The 23438-nt window shown below is 37.0% G+C and overlaps 1 protein-coding gene across 2 annotated transcripts in view; it reads left to right on the top strand.

Moving 5' to 3' along the window:
- The window catches only part of Gtf2e2 (general transcription factor IIE subunit 2), a 76348-nt gene that overhangs the window by 39028 nt on the left and 13882 nt on the right, over positions 1–23438 (top strand). For both annotated transcript variants that reach the window (XM_003474876.5, XM_063240116.1), the window contains exon 6: positions 18025–18118. In XM_003474876.5, coding sequence (XP_003474924.1) covers positions 18025–18118 — 94 coding nt within the window. The remainder of the gene's footprint in view (positions 1–18024; positions 18119–23438) is intronic.

The following is a 23438-nucleotide window of genomic DNA, read 5'->3' as shown; positions in this document are numbered from 1 at the left end:
TCTTAGAAATAATTGTTCAAGTCACAAAATTAAAGCTTGTAAAGTGGACATTCCATCAGTGATACTGCAAACAGTTCTGTTCAATGATCCAATAAAACTCTGTGATATCATATTCTATCTTATACACTTAAATATGCATGCACTTATATAGTTTAGAGCACTTTCTTTTCCTCTCTTTTGTACAATGACTATTACACATTTTGGGTTTCATTGCTCCCACGGTTCTTATTACTTTTTTTGGAAGAGAGTAAAACCAAATGTGACATAACAGAACAGAATCGGTCAAGTCAAAAGGGTGGACATAATAGATAATGTGAAAACATAATACAAGGTGATCAACAATGGTTACCATAATGCCTCCCGCTATCTCTAATAGAATTGCCTATACCATTAGTTATAATACAATTGAACAAAACAGTAAAGAACAAAACCGACAAAGCCAAACCATTGGAGACATTGTAGGTCTTCAAAAGTAGATAAAAGTCAACGAGAATGGGCGTTATAATGAATCTCATTATCTTCACAGCTGATGCCTAAATTTTCGAACCTGATACTATCCAGCAAAACAGAATAGGGGAACATCAGTTAAAAACCAGATGGTGAGAGTAATACAGGGCTTTAAATCGAGGTAATGGAAAGTCAAAGTGGGTTATTATAATATATCCTGCTATTTTTTTCCTTTAATTAAAAGGATAAAAATTTTTTAAAAAAGTATTAAAAAAGTAAATAATGGAGTGGAGATTGAGATAAAAGAGGGCATAACAATGAAACAGCACAGATCAAAACATAACCATTTAAGCAGAATAGTGTTTCACCACCAGATAATCCTGACCTAAAAGTAGTTACCATATTGTCTCTTTCCTTGAAATCCTTGAGTACAACTTCGTATACTGTAGCATTAAGTATATCAAAACAATGTAAAACCATTTAAGAGAATGACAGCATTACAGAGTATTTAGAATCGACTAACAGAAAATGAATAATGGTTTCTGTATAATCTCCTTGTCTTTAAAAGGTTTTTGCTTATACTATTGTACATAATAAAATCCAGTAAGATACAACCTATTTAGACCATTGGAGACAGAAGGACAAAAGCTAGATGAGACTTCAAAACAAGATGATACTAAATCAGTATTACCTACTAAGATGTCATTTTCTCCAAAATAGCTGTTCCTATCATCCAATCTTCTCTGTCTCATTTCTGTTGAGCTCTTATTCTGTCAGTAGCTGTCAGTTTGTCTTCTTCACTTTGTTCTCTGCTCCATTAGTCGTGGCCTCCACTATTTCTGGATTCTTTGTATTTTTCTTTTTTTAGAATATCCTGCAATACTCTCTGTAGAGTTGAATTGGTGGTTACAAATTCCCCCAGTTCCTCTTTATCCTGGAAGCACCTTGTTTTCCCATCAATTTCCAGGGACAGTTGTGCAGGATATCTCAATCTTGGCTGGAGATTATTATCTTTCAAAGCTTGAATTATTTCCCCCCATGCTCTTCGTGATTTGATGGTTTGTGCAGAGAAATCTGCTGTAATTCTGATGGGTGTTCCCTTGTAAGTGGTCTGTTTCTTGTCTCTGACAGTTTTTAATATTCTGTTCTTGTATTGAATTTCTGGAATTTTTATTATTATATGCCTGGGTGTTGCTCTGTTTGGGTTGTAGGTGGCTGGGGTCCTGTATGCCTCATACATCTGAGTATCTTTACCTTTTGCTAAATTAGGAAAATTCTCCTGGATTATTTCTGTGAGTAGCTTTTGTAGTTCATTTGTTTGTGTCCCTACTTCTTCTTTTATGTTCTTAATCCTTAAGTTATGGCTCCTCTTATCATCTTCTTGTCTTTGTATTATTGCTGTTTGTTTCTTTGTTATTTTTAAGAAGTTTTTCATTTCATTCTCCCATATTACAATTCTGCCCTCCAGTTCAGATAGTCTGTCCTTAGTTTCTTTCAAGCTGTTAGGCCAGTCTTCGATAGACTTCTTAGTTTCTTGGTAGTCCCTTTGAACCTGCTTCACGTATTCTATGCTTTCCCTGTTTTCTCCATCAAACAATTCTCCCCTCTTTTTCTGTTCTTCCATTCCACCATCTGTTTTTTCTTGGGTGGGGCTTAGCATTTCTCTAACTATTTTGCATACTTCTAGCTTCAGGTCGTTGATAACTTCATTCCTGAATTGGTCTATGAGGCTCTCTATATGGTGCTTTATGTGTATTGGTGCGGTGTCCGCTATTGCCTGTTTCTCAGAATTGGGGGCCGAGGAGCCTTTCTTGTTGCTGCCTCTTCCCATATTCTCTGTTCCTTATATATGCAAGCTTATATGAGAGGCCCAGCTTCTCTCCCTGTCAGCCACAGTCTGATCGAATTGCGCCGGTTAGGTGTTCCCACTCACCGCTGCGCACCAGGCAGCCTACGCGGGGGCCCGCCCCTCCCGGCCTCCGTCAGGCTCTGCGATCTGGGTTGGGCCAGCCTACGGGGTCCGCCGGCAACGTCACGCAGGCCAGGCACTTTTCACCAATCCCGCCCGAGAGGGGAATGTGTGGCTGGAGTCGCCAGCGCGCCCTGCTCCCACAGGACTGCTCGGGCCCAGAAGGTCCGCTGGAGTCAAACTGTGGTGGAGTGTCAGTTTCTCTCACTCACCTCGCCACAAGTCAGAACATGCCTCCCTGCCCGTCCTGTTTTCGACTCCGTTCGCAGACTCACGTTCTCAGAGTTTCCGCGCGTCTCTCTCCTTGCCGAGCTGATGTAGATGTAGCCGCCGCACGGCGGGAAACCCAAATCGCGGCTTCCAATGGCGCAGGGTCCAGCCTCAGCAGCGAGACTTTTCTGTTCCTGTTTTAGCACCAGGACTGCATTCCAAGTTGGTTTCTCTCAGCCGAGTTCGTTCCTGAGTCAGCAGAGCATAACTCCACCTGCTTATGTCCCTTTAGTCCGCACCATACCTGGCTTCTGAGCCTAGTTTTTCAGAGAGCCTCCGGTAGTTGCTGTTATCTGTCCGCCATGTTCTCCCGGAAGTCGATAAGAATTTAATAATCTTTTTTATTGATATTTTATATTCCTGTTAACTTCATCCTGTATAATATAATTCGAACCTCCTGGCAAAACAACCAGACCATTGAGATGTCAAGTGTGTCCTACAAAAAGGCTAGGGAAGCAAAAGACATGTAAGCAGGGTATGTGTGTGTGCTCTTGTCACGTGTGCAGACTGCCTTAGGTGTGATACTTAAAGATTTTTTTTTTTGTAGAGTGCTTGGTATTTTCATCATAGTTCATATGGAAATTTATTTCTGATGTTCTTTTCTAGATTTTGTACATCAAAAAACAGTTAATGTTGAAAATTTGGATACTTTTTTATAAACATATTAAAAACTCAATACTTTATTTTTGTGACTTTTTCTTGTTAAGTACTCATTGTTTAATATAATAAAATTCAAAATTATAATAATTCATTAATAAAAATATTCTAAAAATTTAGGTCTAACAGACTTACATTTGTATGCCTTGATGACAAAATTAGTCTTATGCTCCAAGGGCTACACATTGGTTAATAACCTGGATGTTTTTACATCCTAAAGGGGCTACAAATACGTCTGACTGATACGGCTTTCATTTGCAGTTTAACTTTGAAACTTACACCCAAGGCTGCTTGTATCCATTCTTTGTAATTGCTTTTAGAAGTGTAGTGTTGGGAACTGAACCTGTGGTCTTACACATGTCAAGCACACACTCTTCCACAGAGCTATATCCTAGCCCTGTTCTTCATGGTTTTAAATATTTGTGGTAGCCTTGGAAGCCAGATCATTTTTTTTTGTTACCTGTGAGTAAACTCACCTCTTTCCCTCCTATACTTCTTGATAATTGAATTATATTGTGTATATATTAGACCTTTTGGTATTACATCAGAAGTCCGTGAAGTTTCTGTTTTCATCTCTTTTTAAACCTTTTTTGTGTTAACCTGTTGCCAGCTTCATTGATTTTTCTTCATCTCTGTGTTAGTTTTCCAAAACTATAATGAGATACCTGAGATAATCAGTTTGTAAAGAGAAAAAGCCTGCATCAAAGATTTAGAAATTTTAGCCAAGATTACTTCGCTCCAGGGCTTTGGGGCTTTGATGAGGTTAATACATCAGGACAGGAGCACATGGCACAAAAAGTCAATGTCCTCATAGTCAGGGAAGAAGAGAATGAAAAGAAGGACCTTGGGTCTCACAGTCTCCTTCGAGGTGATAGCCTCCATCGATGTAAGGTCTTCCCACCAGGTCCCACCCTAAAAAGCTCCACAACCTCCAAGTGGTACCACCCTGAGGTCCAACGCCAGTGTTATGGTGGTGCTGCTGCCACTGCTGGGAAATGAATCCAGAGCCTTGCACAAGCCAAGCAAGTGTTCTACCACTGAGCAACATCCCTTGCTCAAACTGAATTTGTTTTTAAGCAAAGTTGATTTTTTATTTTAGGAATTACATTTTTCAGACTTCCATTTTCATTTTTTAATAGCTTTTTTCATTGCTGAGCCTTTTAAAAACTCATTTTAAGCCAATTTCCCATTAGAGGGTGTGTGTGTGTGTGTGTGTGTGTGTGTGTGTGGGTGGGTGGTGGTGGTTGTGGTGGTGGTGGTGGTACTGGTACTGGGGATTGAACTCAGGACCTTCCCACTGAGTTGCATCCCCAAACCTTTTTATTGTTTACTTTGAGACAAAGTCTTGCTAAGTTGTTCAGGTAGGACTGGAGCTTGTGATCTCTTGCTTCAGTCTCCGAGAATGCTGATACTACAGGTCTAGGCCACTTCACTAGGCTAAGCGGCCGATTACCTCGTCTGGGCTCAAACTCCCTTACCTTGTTTTCCCCACAGTGGGCAGCATATGATGTATTTGTTCTGATCTTTAGCTTTGGCATTTTTGCCTCTAGTGTTTCTGTTCATGCATAGCTCATTGTGGCCAGACACTGGGGCATAATTTATATCTTCTCTGATGTACTTTTTTTTCCCTAGAATTTCCCCTTTTCTCTTTCTGCTGTTGTTGTTACTCCAGATTCTGTTTTCTAGTTTTTGGTCCAGGAGCTGGCGATTAAGCTCAGTGGCTCAAGTACTTTGCCTGGTAAGCATGAAGTCATAAGTTTGATCCCTGGTACCAAAAAAAAAAAAAAAAAAAATCAATTGACCGTAAGCATAATACTTACTTTTGGATTTTTAGTTCTGGTTTTTGGTTGAGGAATACTTGAAAAGTCTTTGAGTTAAGCTCCATAGGCTGCTGACTGTGGCTTTGACCTCAGCACTCCGTCCTCACTTTTGCTTGTACTTGGTTGTTCTTTAAGTTGTTTAGAAAGTTGATTTTAAAAAAAAATGTCCTGTTTTAAAGGCTTATAATGTTTTTGGGGGGAGAGTTGGTCTTTTAGGAGCTATTTGACCATAGTAAGTGGAATCCTCCTAAGATTTGACCGTCAATAAGTTGGTACATTATGCACTTCAAGGTGCTGAGTCCTAGCCTAGACAATAAGAGTACTAAGTATATTTCCTGCTGTACTGTTTTCTCCCGTTTGATAGAGGCCAGTATTGTTACTATGCATCAGGTTCTTCATTACCTCTAAAGTAGGGCAGCACCATGATCTAATAATTGCACAGTTCATTTTACATTTGTGATGTAAAATCACTTTGACACTGTATTTTTAATGGCTCAGTTCCCTTAGGATTAGAGTTGAAACTGTGTGTTTTTATTTTCAGGCAGAAATTATTCCTAAATAATTTGAAACCAGAACTTTTATTTTTTTTTTAAAAGAGAGGTTCTATTGTAATTTCTCAAAGAGTTCTTTGACATAGTAAAATTAATACCCTTCTATGTTGCTTCCTCTTTAGTTCTTTTTGGAGATGAAAGATAATGTATTGCTAGCAAGAAGCACAAAGAATTATGTAAAAGTAATAAAACAAAAGAAGAAAGGGAAATCAGTGACCATTTCAAATTACTCATCCTTCAGTTTTATTTGGTGATTTTCTAACAAATTAATTGCCAGCATAGCCCTATTAGGTCAGCCTGAATTTGTGATGAGTTACATTAATTTTTTTAGTTTATTACTTTATGAAAAATGAAACATTTTCATAATCAAATGAAGAATAATAGTTATTACACTGTGTATCGTTATCTTCAAATTAGTTTACTTAGCCCAAGACCGAAGATTCTTATAAGAAAGAAAGGTAAATTTTCTTTTCAATGAAGTAAGATAAACTATTAGTATAAATGAAACAAATTAGCATATATAAACACTCACCAGATGTTTTCATCACCCCTTCTAAGGCCTGCGGGGTTTATGTTTTCTTTTTCTCAGCCTCGCACTTGCCAGGCAGGCACTTGTGCTGCAGAGCTAAACCTCCGGCTTATTGCAGTATGTTTAAAACAGTGGAATATTCGAACAGTGGAAGTTTTTGAACTTTTCCAATTTCCTATTTACCTTTTTTCTTGTCTTTTTGAGACAGGTTTCATTGCCCATTTAAGCTGGCTTTGAACTCGTTTGTAGCCAAGATGGCGGTCCTACTGCCTCACCCTCCTGAGTGCGAGCTCTTCTATTTTGTGCTGTATGTGAGAGTGTATGTATAGTATTTTTCACATAACAGAAACTGTTATATTTGAGCTCGTCTGTCTGACTTATTTCACTTAAGATTATATTCTCCAATTGTATCCGTTTACTTACAGATGTCTCAAGTTTATCTTTGTGGCAGCAGTAGTATTCTATTACATGTAAATATCACATTTTTATTGTTCATTCACGTTGATGGACATGTATGCTGTTTGCAAGATTTTGTCTTTATAAAATGTGTTGTTGTAAAGTGTATGCATGTATCCCTGTAATATGGTGACTATAACTGTTTTGGCAGGATACCTAGGAAGTGATAGCTAAATTAAATGAAGTTTCTTTTAGTTTTTTGAGAATCTTCCATATTGATTTCCATAGTACTGTACTACTTTACATTGCCACCAAAACTGTAGATGAGTTTCTTTTCCCTCACCATCATCGCCAGCATTTGTTACTAGAGTTTTTTGATACTCATTTTTTTCTGGCAATATGATTGTATCTTATTGTATTTGCATTTCTCTCATGGCCAGTGATGATGAGCATTCTTATCATGTATTTATTGGCCCTTTGTACAACTTTTTGTGAGAAGTGAGTATTTAGTTTGGTTGTCCATTTTTTTTTTTAATTAGGTCTTTCTTGTGTTTATTGGCCTTTTGTACTTCCTCTGAGACCTAACTTCATTTTGTTTGCCCAGTTTTCCATGGAGTCTTTTAGGGAGTTCAGTTGTTTTTTTTGAGTAATTTGTGTGTTGTTCATTTTTTTCCCATTTTGTAGATTCTCTTTTTGCTCTGTTGACTTTTGTTATGCAGAAAGTTTTTAATTTACTATGATCCCATTTATTGATTCTTGGTTTTATTTCTTGTGCCATTGGAGTTCTGTCAGAAAGTTCTTGCCTATGTCTCTGTCTTTTAGAGTTGTGCCTGTTCTATCTTCCAGTAAATTGTTTCTATTTTAACGTTTAGGCCTTTGATCCATTTTGGTTTTACTTTAGTACATGATGAAATATATGGCTGTAGGCTCAGTTTTCTGCATGTGGATATCCAGTTTTGCTAGCACTATTAAGTAGGCTACTTTTTCTATAGTATTTCTTTTTGATTCCTTTGTCAAAGATCAAATAGTAGGTGTAAATGCCTGGAGTTGTTTCTGTATCTGTTCTTTCTGTGTGCGTCTCTTTTTGAGACAGAATCTCACTATGTAGTTCAGGCTAGTCTTGAACTGACTTTGTAGCCCAGGCTGGCCTTGAACTTGCCACAATCCTACTGCCTCAGCCTCCAGAGTGCTGGGATTATAGGTGTGTGCCCCACACCAGGCTCTGCATCTGTTCTGTTCCACTGATTCATGTGCCTGTTTTTGTGCCAGTACCATGCTGTTTTAATCACTGTAGCTTTCTGAAATAACTTGAAGTCTGGGATTGTGAAACCACCTGGCTTCCTTTTGTTATCCAGAATTGCTTTTGCTATTCTGGATGACTTGCAATTTCATGTAAATTTTGAGGTTCTTTTCTCTAGTTCTGTGAGACAAGACACATTGGTACGGTGGCACCTTGGTTTACAAACTTAATTTGTTTCACAATTTTGGGGAAGGTGGCAGCAATGTGTGTTTGTGAGAAGATGGGTATTGTGTTTGTCTCCTGATGTGGAGTTTGCAAATTGAAGTAAACTTTTGCTGAACACGTTTGTTTGCAAACTGAATTGTTTGCAAACAGATGTATTTGTGAACCAACGTATTGATGTATTTTGATTAGGATTACATTAAATTTGTAATATCTGACCTCAAAGTATAGCCATGTTGGTTCTGGCTAGGGACAGGTCTAGGTACAGGGACTACTTTTCCATTGTTCGATATCCTCAATTTCCTTTTATAGTCTGATGTAATTTTCATTGTGGAAGTCTTTTACTTCCTAAGTTAGGTAAATATTTAAATATTTAATTTTTTTGATGCTATTGTGAATAGTATTGTTTTCCTAATTGCTTTTTTTCAGTGAGTTCATTATTAGTGTATAGGAATGCTCTTGAGTTTTGTGTGTTTATTTTGTGTTCTGCTATACTGCTGTACCAGAATACAAATTATTTACCGATTCTAGAAGTCTTGATAGAGATTTTTGGGTCTTGTAAGTAAAGAATCTGCAAATAATGATATTTTGACCTAGTCATTTCTATACATGTCCCTTTTATTTCTGTCTCTTGCCTGATTGTTCTGATTAATGTTTCCAGGATTTTGTTGAACAGGAGTGATGATATAGGCATTCTTGTCTTGTTCCTGCATTTAGAGGGAGACTATTTCAGCATTTCCCTGTTTAATATGATGTGTTTAATACATGTTGGCAATAGGTTGGTCATAAAGAGTTCTTACCATGTTGATATAAACACCTTCTATAGTTATTCTAAGATTTTAATCACTAGTGGATATTAGGTTTTGTCAGAGGCATTTTCTACACCTATTGAGGTGATTGTGTGATTTTTTTTTTTTTATCGTTCTGTTTATGTAATGGGTTAAACTTACTGATTTACATGTGTTGTATCCCTAGGATGAATGTTTGGTCATAGTGTATAATCTTGTTGTTGGTTTATCTCATTCTGTTTGCCAATATCTTGTTAAGGAGTTTGACATTTATGTTCCTTAGAAAAATTGGCCTGTAGTACTCTTTTTTGGTTGGATCCCTCTCTGATTTGGTGATCAGGGTAATGTTTGCTTCTGAGGATGATTTTTAGAACACCCTTTTCCTTTTTAATTTCATTAAAAAGTTCGAGGAATATTGGTGTCAGAGCTTCCCTAAAGTTATTCTAGAATTTGGCTGCGAATCTATCAGATCCTGGGCTTTTCTTGGTAGTGTTTGTTAATTTATTTATTTACTGCTTCTATTTCATTGTCTATTATTGGACTAGTCAAGACAGTAAAGGTTTTCCTGTTTTATCTGTTCTTTCTTCTTTTAAAGACAGTAAAACCAAACAAAATAGAATGAAGCCAGTCAAAATAGAACAAGGAAAGTGATACAGGACTTCAAATCAAGATAATGAGCAATAGACAATGGCTACCATAATTAATGCCTCTTGTTGTCTTCCAAATATAATAATGAAAATGTTACAGGACTTCAAAACAAGGTTATACAAAAATCAACAGTGGCGACCATAATATATCTTGTCTTCAAAATAGCTTCCCGTATCATCAGACATAATAAAATCAAACAAAATAAGGCTGAATAAAGCCATACCAAACAAAACTGAAGACTGCAAGAGTTCAAAACAAGATAATAGGGAGTTAATAGTGGCTACCACCTTTCCTTTTTAGATGTTTCCTCCCCTATCTCTCACACAGTATTTACGGTACATTTTGGATCCCACTAATTCCTCTAGTTTTTTATGCTAGTGTTCAAGATTTTTAAGTTGTTTTGATTCACTTTTGGCAATTTATATGTGTCTAGGACTCTCCATTTCTTCTGAGATCTCCAGTTATTTGGTATTTATGTGTGTGAAGTAGTTGCTAGTAATTGTCTGGATTTTGTCAGTGTCCCTTATGACTTAATCGTTTTATTTCTAGTTACATGAAATTATGTCTTCTTTCCTGTGTTCAGTAAAATTGGTTAAGGGTTTTCCTGTTTTATCTGTTCTTTCAAAGAACCACATCTTCTTTTCACTGACTATATTGTGCTTTTGCCTTCATTTCATTAATTTCTGCTCTGCTTTTTATTATTGCCTCCCTTGTATAAGCTCTGAGTTTGGATTGTTTCTTTCCAGAACCTTGAGATGCATCATTAGGTTGTTTATGTGGGCTTGTACTATTTTTCTGATGTAAGCTATAAACTTCTTTTCTAGGACTGCTTTTGTGTCCCATAAATTCTGGTAAGTTATATGGCATTATTATTTAATTCTAGGAAACTTTTAGTTTTTCCTTAATTTCCCCTGTGATGATTCAAGAATGTGTTGTATTACTTTCAAATGCTTACATAGTTTCTGTGGTTTGTTTTGCTATTGATTTCTCATTTCATTGCACTGTGATCTGATATATGCATGGTAAAGTTTCTTTTGCATTTGTTTAGGCATGATTTATTTACTGGTATATGGTCTGTTTGGAGAACGTACCATCTGTGGCCAAAAGGAATGTGTCTTTTCTTGTTGGGTGAAATACTCTGTACATATCTAATAAATCCTTTGTGTGTGTGTGTGTGTGAGGGGGTTTTTTTTTTGAGGCAGGATCTCACTATGCAGTTCAGTCTGGCCTTAAGCTAACCTTGTAGCCCAGGCTGATCTGAAACTTATAATGATCCTCTTGCTTCAGCCTCCTGAGTGCTAGAATTACAAGTGTGTGCCATTATGCCCAGCAAATCTATTTTTTCCCCCTAAAGTTTTAGCTCTTAATATTTCTTTTTAAAACTTTGTTTAGTTGATCTATTTGTGATAGGGTATTGAGATCCCCCAGTAAAATTGTATGGATTTTTGTCTGATCTTTTTGTCCTGCAGAGTTTGTTTGATGAAGATGGATGCATTGTGGTTGGATACATATATGTTTGTAATTGTTATCTCTTTGTTAAATAGTTCCGTTAAAACTGGTAAAACTTTGACTTGAACTCCACTTTACTTAAAAATAGGACAGCTATTCCTGCTTTTTTTGGGAATTGCTGTGGAATATTGTCTTACATTTTCTTATTTTTCTAGTCTCTTACTTGCTTTTATGTTAAGTATGTTTCTTGTGTATACTATACCATTGGGCTTTGTGTTTTGATCTGTTCTGCTAATCTGTCTTTTGGTTGAGTTGATTTACTTCGATAGTTATAATTTATAAGTATTAGCTTGTTCATGTCATTGTATTAATTTACTGTTATTTTCTGTGCCTTATACTTAATTGCTAGCACTACCAGATGTATTTGTTTAATGGACCTTTTGGCACTGTTAGCTCCATTATCTCCTACAATATCCTTGAGAAATTTTTGGAGTATTGATTTGGTGGCCATGTTCTTTAGTGTCCTTTATCATGAAAATGTCTTATTTGTCTATCAATTTTGAAAGATAATTTTGCAGGATATAAAAACAATCTGGGCTGAAAGTTGTTTTAAGAGCTTGAAACACTTCAGTCCAGTCTGTTCTTGTCTTTAAGGTGTGTTGAGAAATCCGTTGTAATTTTAATAGGTTTTTACTTACAGGTATTTTGTTGCTTTTCTCTAGCAGCCTATAAGATTCTTTTCTTGTGTTTTAATTATTTGTGGATGGAGTACTTTTTTTCCTGATTATGGCTATTTGGAATTCGGTATCTCTTATTTATCTTAAGTTATATTCTCTATTTCTGGCAAGTTTTCTGTTATTATTTAACATTTACTTTTAACATTTTTTTTTTAATGTTCTTTGTGCTGTATTCTGATTTTTCCCTAAGTCCAGTTACTTTTATGTTACTCCCCTTCAAGTCATCTGTGAGCTTTTCAATTGATTGATCACAGCCCTGTCCTTCAGATTTGACGATGTCTTCACGTTGGTTTCTGCTACCCACATGTATTTAATCTGGATTTCTATTTGGAACTCCCATTCTTTTCCATCGTAGACATTCATGTTTTGCATGTTTCTTTAGCTCCACTAGCTAACACACTAGGAGTGTTAGTATTTTCTGTAGATGTACCAATCATTCGTTTCACTTCAGTCACTGCTTCTTTTTTTTTTTTTAATCGGTATTGGGGATCGAATTCACAGTCACACGCTTGTAAGACAAATGTTTATGCCACCGAGCTAAATCCCCAGCCCCTCAGTCATTGAATCTTTACAGTCATATCATCTTTAGATTCTCCAAGTATGTCACAGAACTATTTTACTTGCATTGATACCCTTTTAGACCTAACGCTTATTTCTTCCCTCCAGTGTCCTGTGTACTGCTTTTGAGAGAGTTGGAATTTTTTGGAGGCATTTTGTTGCCTTGCCTTTTCATATTTCTATTTATTTTTGTTTTTGTGATGGAGTTTCCAGATTCGTTGGCCCAGTTCCTTGTTCTTTGGGAGTGAGTCGCAGTATTATTTGTGAACACCTCTATACACGCACGCACACACACACAATCTAGATAATGACATAGAGAGAAAACTTGTTGCTGGCCACTAAGGTGATATCTTGGTTCGTGAACAATTTGATTCATGAACAAAATTTTGTTTTTGTTTGGAACTACACTGGATAACAAATGTGACAGACACAGCTGCAACAGTCTTTCACACACAAGCATAGATATGACCATCTTTTCCAAAATCATGGAACAAATTAAATTTGTAAATTGAAGTACCACTTATTTGCTTTTATTAGTGCACAGTTTTGTTAGTACAGTGTTTCTTTGTCTGAAGTAGCAAATTCAGGCACAACAGTGGTATTAAATGTCTTTTGGATATTGACAGACCCTGGGAATAACTCATGAACAGGCCTTCACCGAAACAAAAAGGATGCTGATTTTAGTGAAGACATTTAGGTCCCTACTTATATTGACCTAGAGTAATTCAGAGCAATGATTCCTACTGGATGCTGGCAGCAGTGCCAGAGCTCAAACATATTACCAGACTTAATGTCTACTTCAGGACTGCCCACCAAACTTGGCCTCCACCACAGAATACAGGTTCCAGGATCTTCCTAGTCTGAGCCTGGCCTCCCGGGGACCCCAGGAGATCCCTACTTAGCTGTGCTCTAAGCTTATCTCCTGTGGGTGTTTCTCACCTAGTCTTTGTGGAAAGTATCACTTCAGTCCTGGAGTGAGACTCTCCTGGGTGCTGTTTTCTCTGGGTCTGTGTTGCATGGGGCATTGTTTTCTACCTTTAACTTTCAATGTGTGAATTTCTTTTTGAGTTAGTATTTCCTGTATTTAGTGTGTTGTTCAATCTTTTTTCTTGATTCATTCTGCCAGTCTTCTTTTGATTGGTGAATTGAGACCATTAACATTGATAGTTATAACTGATATGTATTGACTTACCTTTGTCATCTTAATGTCTTTTGTTCTCTTTTTTTGTCTTTTGTTTTAATTCTTTGCCAGGTGGATTAATTTTATTGGGATTCATGGAGTTGTTGTCCTCATTGCCTTTTTCTATACTATCCTTTAGAACTGTTTGGGGTGCTTGCTTGTTGGTCATGAATTTGTTAAGATGTTCTTTATCACAGAAGTATCTTATTTCTCCAAGTTTGAAAGTAATTTTGCAGGGTAAATCAATTTGTTTGAAGGTTGTTTTATTTTAAAGCTTGAAATACTCCAAGTCTTGAGTTTGTGTCCAGAAGTGTTTGTGTTGTGATTCTGATGAGTTTTCCTTTATAGGTGATTTGTTTCTGTTCTTGAACAGCTTTTTAAAACGCTTGTATTCTTATGTTGGACTATTATGTGCCTTGTCATACTTTTTTTTTTTTTTGGTCTGTTTGTTTGATCATGGCTAACCAGGGTTCTCTGTGCCTCACTTACCTGTAAGTCATATTCTTTCTCCCTGCTTGGGAAGGTTCTGCTATTGTGTAACAAGTTTTATATGTTCTTTGTGCTTTCTTCTGATATTTTCATTGATTCCAATTAATCTTACGTGATATTTTGGTATCATTTAGTAGCAGTTAGATGGGGGGGGGCAGGTCCCTTGCTGTTTTTAAGAAGTCTTTCATTTGGTAGTTGCTAACCTCAAGTTTGTTTTCTAAATCTAATATTCTCCCTTCATAGTGGCTGATTCTGCTGGGTATACTTTCAATATAATTTTTAATTTCCTGAACTTCTGTTTGAATTTGTTTTATGAATTCCATTTCTTTCCTACGTTGGGCATTCATGGTTTTCATCACTTTTCTAAGCTCTTCTATTTTTTTGTATGTGTATCTACCCTGGATTCACTAGCCATTTCCTTCATAATAGTTGTCATGTCTTTAGTAAACCGAATTATTTCTGATTTGATATTTGATTTTTTTTTTTCTAAAGCCTCATTCATCTGCTTTGCTACTTCTGTTGCTACCATTCAGAAAGCCTAGTTGGGTGGCTTTTGATTCCTTTCGCCTCAGTGCCTCCTGGATTTGTCTTGGGAGAACTGGAGGTCTGGGGTTGCATCTTGCTTTAGTGCTTGCTTATGGGGTAGACCTCTTTAGGAGATGATTTACTTTTCAGAAATGTCTTCTATACATAGCTGGCTTTTAGCTTGTGACTCTGTCTTGAGATCATGCCTCTTCACATTGTTGGGGATTAAAGGTTGGTGTCTGTTTGGCTTAGAACACAGTTTACTGGTACTGGATGATGGTATTGTGTACTATTCCTAGGCAATCTCAGTATTGACATAGAAGGAAAAATAATTGATCTCAACAATCACCTTGGATAAAGTATTATCAATGGTATAAAGCACAGTCCAGAAAATGAAAAACCATGAAAACTTATTAATTTGCCAGCTTTTTTTTTAAGAGTAGGCAAATTTATTGGAGAAAAGGAATGAGAAATACAAATAGGAATAGCTCCTGAGAGACAGGAGGGGTCCTGAGTGGGTTACCCTAATTTGCTACCTTTAACTTTAGGTAGAAGCTTTATAGTTATATGACAAAATCTAAATAAGAACGTATATATAGTAAAAATCTACGTTAACAGGCATTTTATCCTGTAAAAGAGATAAGGAAAAAGATACAGAGAAGTACAAGAAGAGAAAGAGATTAGAAGCGATGCTAAAGGGGAAAGAAATATTACTCAAGCCTTGGGAAACTTGAAGAGAAGTGAGAAAGGAAAAAGACAACAAAACAAAGCTTAAAACAATGCGTATTCATGAAAAAACAGAACAGGCCCTTGAGAAAAGGGGAGAAAAAACCATCCACCCACACCCCCCAAAAAAGGGAAGAAAATTTCCTTGTGATTATCTTTTGGTGTCTGCAGTTTTGTGGCAATGTCCAAATCAGAGCCCAGATGTATGCTGGGTAACCCCTTAGGTTTACAGTAGGATTAGGGTAGGGTGCTCTGCAATCCCAGCAAGCCTGCAGCAGGGTTGGTGTGTGGCACTCAACCTGGTGTTGCAGTTCCACAGAAGTTCAGGCTGATGCTGGCCTCTGGCTGTGGGGCTCGTGTCTGAGTGAGTCTTCAGCCAACAGCACTCTGGGTGTCCGATGGTGGCCTTTTTACAACTTCCAGACTTTGAACATCTCCCACAGCCCTTGCTTACCCAGTTGCTGTTGAATTTCCACAGCCCCCAGCTGCCTTGAATCCCAGGTTCAGTTGACCCCTCTCAAAAAAGGCAGCCTCCCAGGCACTATCTCCAGGCAACAGCCATGCTGCCTGCACTGTAGTCGCTCACAGCATCCAGGGCTCTGCCCCTCAGGCTCCTCTCTGGAGGTCTCTAAGTCGCCCATCCTGATGGCACCTTCTCCCAAGGATGCTGCACTCGCACACTTGGAGCTGGGGTTGGTGGGCAGTTTGCCTCCTCTGCACTGTGTTCTGTCTCCTCACTTTCTCTGCAGGTTACAGTCTTTCCTTCAGCTCCTTCTTGGGTTCCGAGATCCACCTTTCTCCTCCTCCTCTTCCCTGAGTTCTTATTCTCCTCATCTGCATTCAGCATCTTGAAGAGGTTGCTGCTTACTGCTCTGCATCCCTAGGGTTCTTTTTTTAAAATTTAAAAAGAAAAGTTTATTTGTGGTAACAACCACATAATATTTTACAGCTGTGGGGTGTGTGTGTGTGTGTGTGTGTGTGTGATGCTGGGGATTTAAACCAGTGCCTGAGCATTCCAGCCTGATATATTAATCATTATTAAGGCTCAGTTCACTAGTACATATGTTCTTAAGTGCTGCAAAAGATACCCAGACATTTTACTTTTTACAAAAGTGAAAGTCTTTACTCCTTAAACAGCTGTTTACTTTTTATGTCTCTCCCAGTGTCTTGTAACTACCACATTCTATTTGAATACTCTATATGTTTCATAAGTGGAATCATCTAGTAGCTGTCTTTTTATAATAGTCTTGTTTTATTTAGTATGTTCATCTGTGTTATAGTGTGTGCCAGGACTTCCTTTCTTTTTAAAGCTGAGTAATATGTTATATGCATATATCACATTTTGTTTATCCTTTTGTCCAGTGATGGGTATTTGAGTTGCTTCCACCTTTTGGTCATTACAGATACCACTGTGAACTTGAGTGTGAACAGTTCTGTTCGAGAGTCTATTTGAAGTTTGATGCATATGTATATACTTGGAAGTAGGATTGCTAGATCATATGGTAGATATATTTTTAAATTTTTGGAGAAACTATCGTATAACATAGTGATTGTACCATTTTACAGTTCCAGCCAAACACAGGGGTTCTAGTTTCTCTGTATCTTTGCTAACACTTGGTGTTTTGTTGTTGTTGTTCGCTATGCATTTCAGGCTGGCCGCGAGCTAACTTTGGAGCCCAGGCTAGTCACAAACTATTGCTGCAGAATGCCATTAGAATTTTGATGGGGATTGTGTTAAATCTGTTATATCACTTTGGGTGGTATTTTTAAATTTTTTTTTATACTTGTTTACAGTACAGTGATTACTTTCAACAGGGGGAGCCGATAAACACGTTGATTTGTTTTTTTCATCCCCTTCCCTTGTGCTCCCTCCCCTCCTTTCTCTACTTTGGGCAGTACTGACATCTTAATAGTAATGAAGTGCTTCAGCCATAAACATGGATATCTTTTGATTTGTTTGTGTCTTACGTTCCTTTCAGGAGTATCTTCAAGGTTATTTTCATATTTACTCAGCCAGTCTTTTATATCTTGAAATATGATGTGGTATTTAGGGTACTTCAAGGGGAAGACTGAAGGGTTTTTCCCCTAGTATTTCTTTATTTTAAAAACCTATACAATTTCAACTTGATAAAAATACTACCATTAACAGTGGCAGAATAAACAGAAGGCACAGAGATTACCCAAAATGAATTTACAATTTTAAAGTTGGAATACATTTTTTTTTCAAGTGAACAGAAGAACAAAATGAAGGCTTTTTAAATTCACAATTGTCTTAGACTTCTGGATGACTTACTCAGTTTTCCATTTTAATATTTTATTTTAAAAGCATAATTGGAAATAACTGATGAGTAACGATAACTTGGTAGAAAAAATATTTCAAGGTAGAGGAAAGTAAGATTCCACAGTGTATCTTAGATTAATAAAAGGGTCCAGTGGACCAAAATAATAATTTTTTGTCCTTTTTTAAAAAAAGCCCCTATGCTGGGTGTGGTTGGCACATGCCTGTAATGGCGGCACTCAGTCATCTGAGGCAGGACCATAACCATGAGTTTGAGGCCAGCCTGAGAGAACCTGTTTCAAAAAAAGAAAAAAGAAACAAAAATAAAGGAAAAACTTTCTTTGGAAAATCACTAAAATTAGGAGTATTAAAATGTCGGTCCTTAAAAATAGAACTACTTAGAAAAGAAACTGGAAAACTAAAACTTGACCTCATGGATCTTCATGGGACATTAAAAGTTAAGATAGGAGTCCTTTGTTGTCAGCCACAAACCTCACCATGGAAGTAATTTGGAATTAACTAAAACATCTTTCTTTATCTTTAAGGCATTGGGGGACCAGATACTGTTTGTAAACCGTCCTGATAAGAAGAAAATACTTTTCTTCAATGATAAAAGCTGTCAATTTTCTGTGGATGAAGGTGAGTCTTTCTGTATAGATATTTTAATTTGCAAATACCTGACAACTTCAGCTTGATAAAATTTATAATATTCCTTTTACAGTTGCAATTTAAATGTTATACTGCTTTTTTTTTATTTAAGGAGAAAAAGAAAAAAAAATAGAAAAAGGGAACAAGTTATACAGAATTTCAGGAAATCACTAGTTAATAGATTACGTATTGTTATCTTAGAAATAGTTGTTGAAGTTACAAATTTAAAGCATATAAAGCAGACTTTCAAACAGTGAGACTAGAAACAGTTTTGTTCAATGATCCAAGAAAACTCAGTGATATGGTTATCTATTTTATACACTTAAATATATATGCAGTTATATTCTTTAGAGCACTTTCTTTTCCTTTCTTTTGTACAATGACAATTATACATTTTGGGTTTTATTACTCCCACAGTTCTTATTACTTTTTTTGAAGACAGTAAAACCAAATGTGCCGTGACAGAACAGAATCAGTCAAATCAAAAGGCTGGGCATAATAGATAATGTAAAAACAAAATACTAGGTGATCAACAATGGTTACCATACTGCCTCTTGCTATCTTAAAAAAGAATTGCCTATATCATCTGTTATAATAAAATTGAACAAAACAGTAAAGATTAAAACCCAAAACATTGGAGATATTACCGGACTTTAAAACAAGAAAATAGTCAACCAGAATGGGCGTCATAAGGAATCTTATTGTCTTTACAGTTTTGCCTATACTTTCGAACTTGGTACTATCAAGCAAAGCAGAACAGAGAAAAATCAGTCAAAGCAAGATGGTGAGGGCTATACAGGGTTTTAAATCAAGTTAATAGGAAATCGGGCCAGCTTTAGCCCAGCGGTTCCTTCCAGTCTGGCTTCCCAACCGCCCGGGCCGATTGGTCCGGTGGTTCGAGACCCGCGGGCGCTCTCCAGTCCTTTAAAAAAAAAAATAAAATAAAATAAAAAGTTAATAGGAAATCAAAGTGGGTTACTATAATGTATCCTGCTTTTTAAAAAAAAATTTCCCTTAATTAAAAAAATAAAAATAAAAAAGTAATTTTTAAAAAAAGGAGATTGAGATAAAAGAGAACATAACAACAAACCAGCGCAGGTCAAAGCAAAATAGTGTTTCACCACAAGATATCCTGACATAAAAGTAGTTAACATAGTGTCTCTTTCCTTGAAATCTTTGAGTATAATTTTTGTATACTGTAGCACCAAACATATCAAGACAATGTAAAACCATTCAAGAGAATGACAGTATTACAGGGTATTTAGAACCAACTATCAGAAAATGAACAAATGGTTTCTGTAAAATCTCCTTGTCTAGAAAGTTTTTACTTATATTATCATATATAATAAAATCCAATAAGATACAACCTGTTAAGACCAATGGAGACAGAAGAATAAAAGCTTGATGAGACTTCAAAACAAGATGATACTGAATCAGCACTAGCTATTATGATGTCTTGTTTTCTCCAAAATAGCTGTTCCTACCATCCGATCGTCTCTGCCTCATTTCTGTTGAGCTCTTTTTCTGTCATTTGTTGTCAGTTTGTCTTCTTCATTTCGCTTTCTGCTCCATTCATTGTGGCCTCTCTGCCACTGTTTCTGGAGTCTTGGTATTTTCCTTTTTTAGAATATCTTGCAGTATTCTCTGTAGAGTTGAATTGGTGGTTGCAAATTCCCCTAGTTCCTCTTTATCCTGGAAGCACTTTGTTTTTCCATCAATTTCTAGGGACAGTTGTGCAGGATATATCAATCTTGGCTGGAGGTTGTTATCTTTCAAAGCTTGAATTATTTCCCCCCATTCTTTTCGTGATCTGATGGTTTGTGCTAAAAAGTCTGCTGTAATTCTGATGGGTATTCCCTTGTAAGTGATCTGTTTCTTGTCTCTGATGACTTTTTTTTTTTTTTTTTTGTCTTTTTCCTTTTTATCGGTACCGGGGATCGAACTCACCACTGCCTGCTTTCAAGGCAGGCGCTTATGCCGCTGAGCTAAACCCCCAGCCCCCATCTCTGACGACTTTTAATATTTTGTTCTTATATTAGATTTCTGGAATTTTGATCATTATGTGCCTGGGTGTAGCTTTGTTTGGGTTGTAGGTGGCTGGGGTCCTGTATGCCTCATACATCTGAGTATCTCTACCTTTTGCTAAATTAGGGAAATTCTCTTGGATTATTTCTGTGAATAGCTTTTGTAGTCCATTTGTTTGTGTCCCCACTTCTTCTTTTATGTTCTTAATTCTTAAGTTATAGATCCTCTTATCATCTTCTAGCCTTTGTATTATTGCTGTTTGTTTTCTTGTTATTTTTAAGAAGTTTTTCATTTCCTACTCCCATATTACAAATCTGCCCTCCAATTCAGATAATCTATCCTTAGTTTCTTTCAAGCTGTTATGCCAGCTTTCAATAGAGTTTTTAGTTTCCTGGTAATCTCTTTGAACTTGCTTCACATATTCTATGTTTTCTCTATTTTCTCCAACAAACAATTCTCCCCTTTTTTTCTGTTCTTCCATTCTACCATCTGTTTTTTCTTGGGCAGTGCTTAGCATTTCTCTATTCTATGTATATCTTGCTTTATTTTGTTAAATAGTTCATTTTTAAACTTGTCTATGAGGCTCTAGAGATAGCGCTTTATGTCTCTTGGTGCCGTGTCTGATATTGCATGTTTTCTGTCTTCCTTTACCTTTCCATTTCCTGGATCAGCGTTATCCGGATTGGGGACTGAGGACCCTTTCTTGTTGCTTCCTCTTCCCATAGTTTTTGTTCCTTCCATACAAGCGAATGTAGGAGGCCCAGTTTTTTTCTTTTTTGGTTATGGTTTGTTTGAATTGTGCTGGCTAGGTGCTCCTGCCCACTGCAGTGTACTAGAGAGACACAGACCTGGGCAGCCTCTGCTGGGCCCGCCCCTCCAGGTCAACCTCCCCAAGGCTTCACCACTAGGGTGCACCTCCAGGCACTGGAACCTGGTTTGGCCTAGCCTACTGGGTCTTAGTGGCATCACGCAGGCCAGGCATTTCCCACCAATCCTGCTTGAGAGGGGAATATGTGACTGAAGTCACTGAAGCATCCTGTTCCAGGTAGTCTGCCCAGTCCCAGTATGTCCTTTGCTGGAGCCTCCTACTCTGTGAAAGGGTCCCCGTTTTGCTCACTCACCGCAAGTGGATGTAGGGCTCCCTGCTAATCCTGCTCTCAACTCCGTTTGCAGATTCCCTCTCTCAGAGCTTTTGCGTGTCTCTCCCTGCCCTGCAGATTTGGACGCAGCAGCGGCAGCAGGAAATTCAAATCGCAGCTTCCAGTGGCGTGGGTTCTAGTTTCCCACGCTGAGATTTTATCTGTTCCTGTTATAGCACCAGGATTGGATTTCCAGTTGGTTTCTCTTAGATCATCCCTGGGTCGGCAGGGTGTATCTCCCCTTGCTTAGGACTCCTCGTACCGCACCATTTCTGGATTTTAAGCGGGGTATCTGAGGGAGCCTCCGTGGCTGCTGCTATCTATCCACCATGTTCTCCCAGAAGTCCGTTATACTGCTTTTTTAAATTAGCATTGTGATTTCTTTAGTACATAACTGATAGCACCCGTGTAACACTGATAAAATTTGAAAAAGTTTAGATTAAGTATACTTGCAATTACAGTATAGTAGTTCATAATTTCTTGTTTATTAGTTCAACTGTACTAAACAGAAGTTTCTTTATGTTTTTAATTTTATGAATGTCACTTTGTATCTTGATGCTTGATGTAGCATAGGAAAAAAGACCAAACCTTTGTTGCTGACTAGTATTCTTCTAACTTAAGAATCTTTTAATTGTCAAATTGGATAAGGAAGAAGATAGTGTTTTTTTTTTCTGACTGTTGTGGACTTTGGTGCTGTGCTATGTTGATATTCAAAATGTATGATTCTTTAGCTTTTGTTTTAAGTGTAGGAAAATGTATTAGAGAAAAACAGGAATAAAATGGCGGTAGATATATTCTGGAATTTAGTTATAAGTATTTCATCAGTATTAGTCATGTAAAATATAAACAAGGGATTAGCAATAAGAAATTTTTTCAAGTAAAAATTCCCCTTTAACCCAAATGGTAGTAATTACTCTAATTTGTGTTACTTTGAAGTTTCATGAAATGACGAGAATTGCACATCAGTTCACTTACAGAATTTCAAAATGATCCCCACAGTAAAACATCTAATTATATAGCAATACATAGAGTAAAATAATACTAGACTCCAAATAGAAAATTGCAGTGGCCTACACAGTAGTCGTTATTGCTTTATGGCATCATGAAGATTCCATGGACTAAGTAGTCTTGTGTAACAGGTACACTTATAGGTCATGTCTCTTTGTCAGTAAATGTCTTGATTATGATGTTATAATTTGTACATAACCTTGATTTTTTCTTTTGTCTGTTATCTAGCCTAAAGATGGTCAGGCTATGCTAGCAGTTACGGCTTTAGTTAGGTTAAAGTTCCTTTGATGGCCACGATTTATTTGTCTTAGGAACTAGAATGTGTGTTTTTGAAAATCCTGATGATGAACCCTCATAGAGTTTGTCTGCCTACCTGTCTGTCTGTTTATGGAGATGAGATCTCATTATGTAGCCTAGGTGGCCTTGAACTCATGACAGTCCTCCTGCCCCAGTCTTCCTAGTGCTGGGATCACAGGGTGTGCCACCCTGCCAAGCTAATAAATGTTTTAAGTAGAAATTTTCAGAACACTTAGTTTCTCAGTATTGCTTTTTCTAATAAGGCACACTTTTTATATAAAGAGGTAGTGAACTACTTCTGAACATACTGTAACCTACTGAGTTTTTGTGTAATTTTTTTAATTGCATGGAGTATAGTGATACCTAGATACAGAGTATAATTATTATCAACTAAGGCTAGTTACATTTTTAAAAAACATTTTCATTAACACATGATAGTTGTACATATTATATGAGATACAGTGTGATATTGTAATACTTCTATAGAAAAAAGGCTTCAATGAGGATGTGACTTCTGATGAAAAACTTGATGGAGAGGACATAGGATCAGCTGCCTAACTGGAAGAAGCAAAGCACTGAGCAGCCAGCCATCTGCAGAGCAGTTTTGTGTTGCTTTTAGTCTCCTTTACTTGAAATCCTGTTTCTGTATGTCTTACTTTTTAAAATTTTCAAATTGATTTCTTTTAAAAATATGACTATTCTTCTAAGTTAACAAAACTACTGAGAAATAACTCATAATTTGAGAAAAATTAGCAGTACGTAGATATAACTTAGCACAAGTCTCACATGTTCCAGTAGTAGGATCTTAGGATAAAAAAAGCACCTATGTTTGTGCTTTCTGT

This window comes from Cavia porcellus, unplaced genomic scaffold (assembly GCF_034190915.1).
Source record: "Cavia porcellus strain 051 isolate PalLab524CR breed Dunkin Hartley unplaced genomic scaffold, mCavPor4.1 scaffold_29, whole genome shotgun sequence".
NCBI lineage: Eukaryota > Metazoa > Chordata > Mammalia > Rodentia > Caviidae > Cavia > Cavia porcellus.
This window is presented reverse-complemented; position numbering and strand designations above follow the sequence as displayed.